This window comes from Symphodus melops, assembly GCF_947650265.1.
Source record: "Symphodus melops genome assembly, chromosome: 22".
NCBI lineage: Eukaryota > Metazoa > Chordata > Actinopteri > Labriformes > Labridae > Symphodus > Symphodus melops.
In genome coordinates this window covers 1,312,097-1,323,501 of record NC_136712.1, presented here as the reverse complement: position 1 = coordinate 1,323,501, position 11,405 = coordinate 1,312,097, and the positions used below count along the sequence as shown (strand labels likewise).

Genomic DNA, 11,405 nt, shown 5'->3' with positions numbered 1-11,405 from the left:
AACATATAACCGTGTGAGAGACGTAATGTTGACGTTATTTGAGCTCCTGTTGAGTCTGTTTCTATAGAAGGATAAATATTCCGTGTGGGCGCGCGCGCGTGCGTGACCTCGCCGCGCGGCTCCGTCGCAGCTCCGCTGTGTCTTCTGTTTGTTTTCCTGCTGCGTTGTGTTTTCGGTTTCTTGGACTGTAAAAACATCACAATAAAAAGGATGAACTGTATCACCGCTAATGAGGTCATGGTGCGTTTTTTCGTCTGCGTGTTTTGAGAGGGTGCGCCTTGTTTGTTGAGGTCTAATTACAAGGCGGCAAACAGAAGTATTTCCTCATTTCCTGCCCAGTCACTCCTCTAAACGTTGCATAAGTACAACACTGTAAACATGGCAGAGTCCAGCTGAAGGGGGGGGGGGGGGGGGGGGGATAAATGTGCACGATATGGAAGAAATATTAAAATCAAAGAAAAAGAGAAACCTGCTGAGAAAGGTGGAGAAGTTCAATACAGTGAAGTGAGAATCTGGGATTCAGAAATACACCATGAAGGCTTTATGGAGGACGCAGGAAATACTACGATTACGATTGGTGAGGATGGCGTCAGAAATACAAAAAGTGCTGAAGTTGAAGATGATGCTGAAAATCCCCAAAAGTTTTTAATTTGATCCATGAGCTCCAACTCGTTAAGAGAAATCCAAACCCGATTCGAATGATTTGGGATTTTCCATAAACAGCGTCGACATCTTAAATATTTCTCAGGCTGTAGTTGGCTCGTTCGCCCAGTAAAAGAAGCGTATAGGTTATTCTGCCCTCGACCCTCAAACACACACACACACACACACACACACACACACACACACACACACACACACACACACACACACACACACACACACACACACACTCTCTCTCTCTGCAGGATAGAAAGCCTCTGTGTGGAAGCCTTATGTAACCGTCTGCAGTCCACACAGTTCGCTGCTGTTCAACACGACGAGTCTAAAAGTGAAACACGGTGAAGGTCAGAAAAAACCAAACCAGCTCAGAAACAAGTTTCTGCTCGTGTTGGGTAACTTGGGGAAGATTAACAGAAAGACGGGAAACGAGGAAGTTTCAAAGCGGCTGCGTTGTGTATGCGTGTGTGTGTGTGTGTGTGTGTGTGTGTGTGTTATCTTTGCAGATTTTCTAAAGGGTGTGGATGTGACTTCCTGTCCTGCAGCACAGGAAGTCGTAAGAAACGTAACGTTACGATACTCCTCATAATGTTCAGGAGTCAGGAGCTGCATGACCTTAAACCAGTGGTGTTCAACCGCTGGGTCGGGGGGGGCGCTGTTTTCAAGAGGGTCGTGAACGTTAGCATGGTTTAAAAAAAAAAAAAAAAAGGTGTCCAAGAATCTAAGAAGCGAAATTTGTTTTGTTTCATGTCTTTGTTCTTTCACGTTTCGTACGAACAATCCGTCATTAAACGATTCATCATTTTCCTTCAAAGGAGCCGGTGGCGAGATCGCTGCCTTGGAAATATTTCCCCGAGCTGGCTGATCGTCGAACCGCACCTTTTCATTCTTTACGTAAAAAAAAAAAACCCAATCACAAAAGGCGTGACATTATTCTCTTTAATGACAAACACGTAACAGGTTACATTTCAAAAGTCAGAAAGTATAACAGAGGATGTCGTACCGTAGCAGCACTTTTCACATGGCCACTAATATTCCCTTTCACCACACATGGACGCACTTTATGGTCCTATTTGCAGAGACGTTTTAAGAAAGCTGTGATATACAAACAGATGTTATAGTCTGTTATATATATTCACCTTTAGATACTTCAAAAATGACTGTAGATGAACTACAGAAGAACCGGAGTCTGTAAACAAAACAAATTCACACAGGAGAGGAGACCTCTTCCTGCAGGGAATAAAAACATACTTCAAAAGTTACTGTAGGTGAACTACAGAGGCCGGAGTCTGGGTAAAACCTGGTAAACACACACACACACACACACACACACACACAGGTAGAGACAGACACACACGCACACACACACACACACACACACACACACACACACACACACAGGTAGAGACAGACACACACGCACACACGAACAAACAATGTCATCGACAGGGATAAAAAAACGCACAAGCACTCCAGGATGTATTTGTAGACTGTGGTTTTTTTAGTGCTTGTGTTTTCTACAACGCCATGTGCTCGCCCATCCCTAAAGAGCAGGTTTGAAGTCTGCCGAGTAAAAAAAAAAGAGTACGAGTCCTGCCCACAAACCCCATTCCACAGTCGAGTGTGGTTTGGCGTGGGAGGTTTTGTCCGTGGAGTAAAAATATCCTCCGGCTCAGATGTTCGTTTTTCAAGAAAAAAAAAAAAAAAAAACAACCTCAGGCTCTTTTTCACCATCACATCTGCAGCAGAGTTATTCCAGGACGGCACATTTAATGGAAACGATGGAGATATTAATTTCCAGAGCGATGAGAGTGACTTCGGAAGTCTTTGATCCTTTTTTCTTTTTGCTCGCTTTATAGACAATATTTGCTCATTACGATAAAGTGTCGGTCGTCTCGTAAGTCACAAAATTTGCTCGAGAGAAGAAAAAAAAACTTCCACTTTGTTCTTGCTCTAAAAGTGCTTACAGAAATAAAAACAACACCACTGAGTAAAATGCCCAAAGTTAGTAAACAAACGATAAAAGATTCCCATGTAACGGGATGTAGACACGGTAAACAAAAAACACATGTTTGCACGTCTTGTCTGGATATTCTTCTGATCCATTTTGTCCTTCCTGAAGGATCAAACTTTGTATTAATGCAATCAAAGGTTTGTTTTTACTTGCAGACATAAATATCAAATACACTTTTACATAAAGGCCGGATTAACCTGTTAAGGGCCCCGAGGGCGAAACTGTGCTTTGGGCCCCTGTAAAAATCAAATTCTTAAATTAGTCTGTCAGTATTTTAAACACAGATTTAAAAATCCATTAAAAATACGTTTTGATAAATGGAAGGGCCCGCAAGATAAAATCTCAAAATAAGTTTTAAATTTAAGGAGCCTCTCGGGCGTTTTCAAATTATTTTTCTGTTGTGTTTTGGTGAAGAACCAGACAAATGTGCAATAAATAAAATAAACAACAAAAGCTGCAAAATGCAGCATAATATATACATGTTTTAAGGTCCTGGTGTTTCTTTGGTGCAGGTACAGCTGCCCATTTTTTCAACCTAAATTTTGACGCAAAAGCTAAATTCCCCAAATCCCTGTAAAAAAAAAAAGGGTAAAATTCAACTTTGCCAATCTTTAACAAATTTTCCAAAGGCAAGGCTGATCTTTGTTCCATCGTAGTGTGAGGACTTCTACTCCATCACAACATGAAACGGGTGTCCATAGAGATTTGTTGACAATAATTAAAAAAAAAAACTTCAACCCTTTATCTCAAGATGTTGACGAATAAAAAGGGTTTAGTTTGAAAAGTCTCGTTATGCCCAGTAAAGGTGAGGCAAGAGACTACGTGTAACCGGACTCCACAAGTACCAAAGATGAAGCTCCTCTTGACTGACAGTGACAGTTCTATATATCTTTACGGAGGTATAAAGTATCTTGGGATTATAAACAACACAAAGCAGGTAATCTGTCACCTCCAGAATAAGTGTCAAAACTGAACTTTGTCCGACTTGTTTGTCAGGGGGTTTTTTTACGTCCAGGAAGAGAAAACTGGCTGTGCAAGTCTACCGTAGGCTCCATTCCTCTGTAAGGTAGTTCCAACCACTCCTCACAGTCAGGTATAAATAAAGAATATTTGTAGTACACCACCTCCACCAGCAGGTACACCCAAGGCGTCAGACTCAACAGCTGGAGACTGAAACATTAAACGTCCCTGAGATGATCACGAGTCTTTCAGCAGTCCCAGTTTCCTCAAAGCATCCCTTCGTGATTCATCCGTGGCCCCCTTTCCAGAAAACTTCACAGTGATGCTTTGGGGCCGAAACATGGAGCCGGATCTCCGCTTATCAGGCGACGAGGCTCTTGGTGCCGCTTTCTGCGGGGTAAGAGCGCCGTGGTAGGAGTGCCGAGGAGGTTTCGGGGCTGTGACCGGAGCTTTAAAACTCCTCGCTGGACTGACTGACGGGCGATTAACGCCCGTGGACGGGTTAATGAGTCGACTCTTCCCGCCGTAGCTGTTGAGCTCAGTTGGTAAAGGCTCTACTTGGGCAGGCAAGCTTCGACTCTTGTCGATGTGAGAGCTGAGAATGTCGGGAAGGTTGCTCCTGGTCATGGCTACGGGATTCATGACTTTAGTCTTTCCGCCGTAGTCGTTGAACTCGGATGGATGAGCCAGCGCTGTTGGGAGGGTTTTGGGTTCAGGACTGGTTGGAGAGACCGCAGTGGGTTCACTCCTGGAGGACACGTTGGGGTTGATCACGATAGACTTCCCACCGTATCTGTTGAATTCTGGTGAGGTCATGTTTATCTCCGGGGAACTCGGTGCCTTGATTTCCAAAGGAGGTGGATAGTAGTTGTTTTCTGGTGGAGGTGAGGGGAACCGTTCGTTGCTCCCTGCAGAATCTGTCCGCACAATCTCCGGTTTCCTGTCAACGTGAATCGGGCTTTGATGTGGCGTTGACACACGGGTTTCTGGCGGTTTGTTACTAGATCCCGTTGTTTGGGGTACATTGACCGACACAGGATTGGCACTCGAGTCTACCACGTCTGTGAGAGGATGTAGGGAGGTGCTGTCGGGAGTGACAAGGAGCGACATACCGCCAGACATGGCTCTGTTTCTATTCAGGCCCAACTTAGACAGTGCCTCCAATCTGGATTTGTCGGGTGACGGGTCCTTAAAGGAAATGCTGCGTGAAGGGGTATTTCTAGCCTTCTGCTCTAAGGCATTCTGGGTATCTTCCTGCAACAGAGGGTGTGCAGTTCCTGTTAGATTCGCAAGCATCTGTGCCCGTCTCTCATTGATGCTTACATTCGGTAGTGACTGGCTCTGGTGCTCCTTGCTGCCGTGAGTCAGACTGATGTTAGCTGGAAGGCGGGACGGCTTCGTAGAGGTAGGAGGACCGTGTTTGACAGTGGGATCGGTGCTGTTGCTTGCCGGTTTTTCCGACTCTAAGCTGCAACGTCGGAGGAGTGAGGAAGGGCTTATGTTTGTGTTTCCTCCCGCTTGGTTCTCGGCAATCTTCTGGGCGATCAGAACCGGGGTGGGTACAGAGCCCTGAGGGTGGTAGGACGAGTGGCTTGTCGACCCATAGCTGCCACTTGGTAGGGGAGGGTTGTACTCTGATGGCCAGCTCTCCACTGACTCACGCCTTGGTTTTATCTCGAAGTGGCTTTCTGGGGGCTGCAGCATACCGGAAAAATCTGCAAGGAACAAAGTGCTGATTAAACCTATGCAAAAGACAACAGGAAGTGGTCCCTCCTGGGGCTGTAGTTACAGATGTTTTCTCCAAGAAATCTCAAGCAGCCAAATGGACACAAAGAAATTGACTTGTGGGCGGAACCCAAACCCGGCCATACCAAGAACTCTGGCTATGGCACGCAAGAACAAGGACCAACTTCTGTACTTTACCTGGATTAGTGGGACTGAAGGTTGGCTCTCTGGTCTGCAACAAGTCTGGATCAGGACGAACGAGGTCTATTATATCGTGGTCTTTGGGGCTGGGGGGTCTAGCCAGGATGGTGGACACCGTGGGACTTAGGACTGGGGGTCCATCAACGTCTGAGACGGTGCTCGAAGGGGGCTTCAGCTGCATTTGCCTCCGATCGTTATCCTCCAGCCCGTCCTCTAACGAGTCGATGGTCTTCTCGAAGAACTTGAGGCACTCCGCCTCCTCCCGGCTCAGAAACTGCAGCGCATCATCTTCCTGTCAAGGCAAAGGTAAGGTTACATTTTTGACTGAAGTTCCTCGACTATAAAATTTCCCCAAAGTCGTCGCTGCCAGCGTTAATGTCCGCTCCGATAAAAGAGCAACAGGAGCTCTTCCTCATTCAACTCCACGCAACAAACACAGGCCTTTCTGTCCCTGGATCTGCCCCTCCCTCTTCATCTATGTTTCACCTCTATGGATACCTGTCCTGCTTCAAACAGTGCAGCCACTGATGCTCAACACAATAGACAATCCAGTAGCAGCTCTTGGATTTAGCTGCTTCACCTTCAGGCCCCGATAATGATGGGATCCACCCACACGGCCTAGAAAACAGGTAATCCCCTGTAACAATGGGCTGTCTTTGCTTTATTGTTCTTCTTAGAAAAGCAGAGTGATTTTCAGTTTTATGCTTTTCTGAGGTTTGAACAATGTCAACGTTTCATGTCAGAATATGGATTTGCAAACAACCATAATCGTGTTGTTGTGTCGCCCCCCCCCCCCCCAAAAAAAAAAAACCCGCCACCGTCCTCCTTCATGCTCCTCAGCGGCGAGGAAGTGTGGACGACAGGAAGGCAACAGAAAAATCCTTCCTGCTCTTTTGTAAAGCGTCTCCAGATAACTCTCACTATGACCTGGCGCTTTGCAAATAACGATTGATTGATTGGTTCACATTCCCCTGACACGTCCAGATAAACATCCGATTTTAAGATATAAAAGTAAAAACAAAGCCTGCAGTGATGTTATAACTAATTTAGAGTTCAATACATTTAAATTGCTACATTGGAAGATATAACTTCTTAATGTTCTTCTTCTTGTATCTTGAAATCTAAAGTTCATCTGGACTCAAAATAAGTGAAGTGCGATTTCTATTTTTACAAGAAATGAGACAAATACGCTCGCTAAGATTTGACTTTTAACCGTGTAGTCTTGTTCTTTTCTTTGCTTTTGTGATATTTCGAACAAGCGGTCTGACAGTGTTTTGATCACAGACTGTTTAAATATAATTACACACGCGAACAGGTGGAAGCTGCTCATTTGAGCCATTTCAAGGTGATGACCTTCAGCTCGCGGTTTACAAGGCAAACACGGTTTTGTTGCTGACAACAGAGTTATGGAAAAAAAAAGTGTCCCAACAAGGTTGTTCAGAGCCTCGTTTGTTTCACACACGCACACACACACACACACACACACACACACACACCTGCAGAAGCAACACCCAACTGAAACCAATCAGAGATAAACAGTGAAGTTCTGGTTTCTGCTGCACTGAGTTATGTCGGCTCCGTAAAACGAGAAAACTTGCAGCGTAACCGGTTCAGTGGTGTGTGTGTGTGTGTGTGTGTGCAGATAATGAATGTCATCCCCGAGGCATGTGAGCGGATTAAGATGGCGAGCAGGTGTAATTTCTCAGCGAGTGTGATGACTGGGCGCTTTGTGTAAACAGAGCGCCAGCAGAGCCTCGGTCAGGGTGAAGTGCTGTTGAATAATCAGCGGTTCAATCTGAGTGTTTACTGTGTTTGAGGAGACAAAGGAACAACGCCGCCTGAACAGATCTTTATCTCGTGACGGGGAATCGATTCGCCAAGTTAGTCCACTGGTGCTCGTTAAATCAACGTTATCTGATTTTCTGTTCAAGACGGAAGTTTTTTTGTTTTGTTTTTTTTGTCTTTAAACGACTTTATCGTAGAGGCAGGAAAGTAAGTCAGGTCCACCCACATTAAGGACTACAACCTCTGTACATGGGGATCGGGTTCAACCACTAGGCCACCGGCGCCGCTTTACATTTGGTTTCGTAGTTGATTTAAATGACTTGCCTGCAGAATTATAAAAACATAAATGCAGATTCTACAAAGACAGGATTAACCCTTCAACCACATTTTTTGTAATTGTAGTTTTTTTGACAGGTGGACAAAACCAAGTCCTGATACCTGGTCAGTTTGGACTCTGGGTTCGATTCCAAGTCCTGAGATCTCAGGTCCCTCACGTCGGAAGTCATTTAAAAGCAACTTCTGAGAATTGTCTGACATTTTAGAGAAACAGGATCGATCGATTCTACGCTCATAACTATGAAGCCTGGTTAGCCTAGCTTAGCATAAACCCTCAAAGCACAGTAACCTTTGTCTGAAGGTTACAGCCTCAGGTCTTCTTCGTCTTTAACCTCATCAGTAAACATGTGACAGGCTCCTCATCGTCACATGTTCAGATACCTGTAACCTCTCAGTGTCACCTCGTCGACAAACAGCCTTTGATTTGATTTGAATTCTTTCTGCAAAATAACCGCAATCAAACACGCAAAGACCTTAGATGTGTTTTTTTTGTGTTCGATGCGTAGAGACACAGAGACAGTGAGAAAAATCTAAAAAAAAAAAAAAAAAAAAAGGAAAGGTTTTTAAATAGTTACCCCTGGTCGCGCGTTGCGGCCCGTGCCCCCGTTGACCCCGTAATGGAGCTGAGCGTTTGCCTGTAGATGGCGGTCCATGCTGCGAGAGTCAGAGGTCATTTTGACTTCTCACCCTTCCTGATCATCTAATCGCTTGTTCCGGGTAAGTCTGCAGACGCAGAGAAAAGAAGTTCAACGAATGGTTATTAAAGAATAACTGTCAATATATCCTGTTAAATACGGCCTCAAACATTTACTCAAGGTGCGGATGTGTTTGCAGCGTTTAAGCCAGGTAGCGTTACTAAAGTTTTAAAATCTTTATGTATAGTCTGCATAGAAACAGGAAGTAGGAGTTCTAATGATCAGTTTCCTGCTCAGCATCCGTGCAGAGAAAACACCTGATGGACCAGTTCACCTGGAACAGGAAGCTGCAGAACAGGCTGCTGCAGCCGAAACCATCTTTAGCACTCGCACATTCCTCTAATGCTGAGGATGATGAGGATGATGATGAACGAGGTTTGAAGCGACATGTCAGACAAACTGAGCTTTATTCAGTTTGGGTCATAAATGGACCGAAACTGTTTTCATTGTTTGATTTGTTTGTTTCACTGGGAAAAAAAAAAGATATTTTTAGATCCAGTAAGAAAATGATCTGACTGAAACACTTTTTATTAATTGCTTCTTTTGACCCACTTTTTTTTTAAGTGCTCTTCAGTGACGTCATTATAAAAACTTATTTTCAGAATCAGAAATATTTTTAATGATCACAGACAGTCTGTCTTTAGAGTTCAGCACAACTTAAACACGATATGACAGAAGACACTAAAGAAAAACGTTTTTAAGATGTGAAAAGATAAAATACAAGGAATACAAGATAAAATCTAGGAATACAAGATGTGGGCTGTGTGTGTGTGTGTGTGTGTGTGTGAGGCTCAATAAAATCCATCAATAAAACTATTTATACGACTTTTAGTTCTGCAAAGATTGATGATTTGTTTTTAAATTTTGTACACACATATTAAAGCCTTTTATTCTGTATGTATAATACTGTACATATTAGAGTTGCACCTCATGTCACAATACACATCACAGGTCTGTCTGTTTTTGTATACGTTAAAACTTCTTATGTTAAAACCTCCTCATGAGCATCTGAATCAACGTCACACCTGGCAACGAAAAAAAACGTGCAAAATAAGTCGGAACTTACCCAGCAGCTGCGAGGAAACACAAATCATCTCAGGGTTTGTTTTTTTCTTCTTCCAGCAAGGATGTAAAAAAATAAATGTAGGCTACAACTGTGATGTAAAAGTTCCGTTTCTCCTGGACAGCTCCGTGTGCGTAATGACACCACGACGGCGCATTACGCACCAGTTAAAGCCTACGAAGAAGCTCCGCCCACATCATACAGGAGGGTGTGTGTGTGTGTGTGTGTTGTCAAGGTGTGTAAAGATATGACTGTAGTGACGTAGAACAAAGTGATCCCACTCACACACCCACCTCAGAGTTTCACCAGGATGAGTTCAGGGACAATGGGACACTTAATGTTGGACCTGTTTTGCCAGCTGACTGGAAAAACATCTTTTCTGAACTCGTCTTTGTGTTATTAATTTAAGATATTTAAGACATCTGAAACTTTAAATCACTGAGATGCAATCCCCCCCCCCCCCCACACACACACACATTTTTTTACAGCAAATTGAAACATAAATCAATTAATTAATTTACTTTGAAAAATAGTTTCAAATAAAAATGTGATTGATGATTTGTTTGTCGTTGGCGCCCCCTGCTGGTCGCAGCCTTGTACATCACTCCTTCATACCTTCAGAAGTACAGTATAAGTTGATTCTGATGCCTGTAAGGGACCAAAGTCCTTCTGAGGTTAAAGAGCTCCAACAACACTTACTTTGTATGAAGATCAACTAATTTAACTCTGACGTGACATGCACATTTTCTCATTTCAGAAAACAGTTCTTTATTTCGTTTATCTTTGTGAACATGATGTAGTCGGTCCCCTATTCATAGAAACTGTCTGTTATAAACAGTGACATATAATACTATCCGTATGTCGGCTACTTTCCAATCAGAGATGGAGTAAGGAAGGTTATCGCTTCACCATCCCAGAAAAACAAAATGCAGCATCCTACTGAAGATTATCGATCAGTCATTGGTGTGAATCAGAGGAGATTTTAAAAAAAGGAAGAGACTAAAAATTAAGTGGGTATACTCTGTATACCTGTGTATCCCCTGCACCACACAATGAATATATTATATCGCAATTCTCAGCACATCACAAAATGTTTAAGATCGCAATAATATCGAATCGTGACTCAATTATATATATATATATTATTTTTTTTTTAAAGAAATGCAAGACAGTACATACATATGAGAGATAAATGTGAGGATGTGAAAATATGTGTTAACATTTAAGACATTATAAAGGAGACAAAATGCAAACAAGCAGGAACTACTGACTTCTGAGGGTGTTGAAGGGCTGTGTTTGTGTGTGTGTGTGTGTGTGTGTGTGTGTGTGTGTGTGTGCGTCTTTATGTGTTTGGGGTGCAATAAGGGGAGATGGTTTGAAATCCATATAACCAGAGAGAGAGAAGGAAAGACGAAAAAATAAAATAAATAATAATAAATGAATATATAATGAATAAAATAATTTATAAAATAAAAATAATAGTCGAAATTATTTAAATTATTTAAAAATACATTTATTATATTAATTAAGACACAGTAGACAGTAGTGACAATAGTAGTAATAATAATAACAATATATTACAATAATACTAATAATGGTATTACTATACATATAAAAATGTTCAATAGTGCATACAAGCAATAAGGTTTCTAAATAAATTATTGACAAAAATCTTGACTCTGTTATTGTGATAATATCGTATCGTGACTTCAATATCGTATCGGTAGTAATTCTGTACCTAAAACAGCTGAGCATCAAAACAAGGTGACGATAATTCTGTAGTTTCCGAGTTGTCCCTGAACGCACCTCCCGTCCATCAGCTCCAGTCTGCGTCAACAAGCCGCTCCGCTGTGACCGTTTGTTGTGTTTTAACGGGTCGACTCGGTACGTTACCGGGAGGAACACCGAACACAGAGGTTCCGGTGAGTTCACGTGTTTAAGTGTCGATGTTCAAAAAGTGCTGAGC

The 11,405-nt window shown here is 42.8% G+C and overlaps 2 protein-coding genes across 3 annotated transcripts in view; one reads left to right on the top strand and one right to left on the bottom strand.

Moving 5' to 3' along the window:
- Window positions 1-1,580: 1,580 nt before the first annotated feature.
- Window positions 1,581-9,754, bottom strand: proser2 (proline and serine rich 2). Its single transcript, XM_079335229.1, has 4 exons — window positions 9,443-9,754; window positions 8,257-8,404; window positions 5,558-5,852; window positions 1,581-5,349 (listed from the first exon to the last, which is right to left on the bottom strand). Exons 2-4 carry the CDS (start codon window positions 8,353-8,355, stop codon window positions 3,872-3,874), a joined length of 1,872 nt encoding a protein of 623 aa, XP_079191355.1. The 5' UTR covers window positions 8,356-8,404; window positions 9,443-9,754; the 3' UTR covers window positions 1,581-3,871.
- A 1,466-nt stretch (window positions 9,755-11,220) lies between these two features.
- rab3ip (RAB3A interacting protein (rabin3)) overlaps window positions 11,221-11,405 on the top strand; it is a 15,111-nt gene continuing 14,926 nt past the window's right edge. For both annotated transcript variants that reach the window (XM_079335605.1, XM_079335606.1), the window contains exon 1: window positions 11,221-11,361. The gene's annotated coding sequence lies outside the window, so the exon portion shown is untranslated. The remainder of the gene's footprint in view (window positions 11,362-11,405) is intronic.

Coding starts and splice junctions, on each gene's coding strand:
- proser2 (XM_079335229.1), bottom strand. CDS start 8,355: ATGACCTCTGACTCTCGCAGCATGGACCGCCATCTACAGGCAAACGCT. Junction 5,853..8,256: donor GCCGCAACGCGCGACCAGGG/GTAACTATTTAA, acceptor TTGCCTTGACAG/GAAGATGATGCGCTGCAGTT. Junction 5,350..5,557: donor CTTCAGTCCCACTAATCCAG/GTAAAGTACAGA, acceptor TGTTCCTTGCAG/ATTTTTCCGGTATGCTGCAG.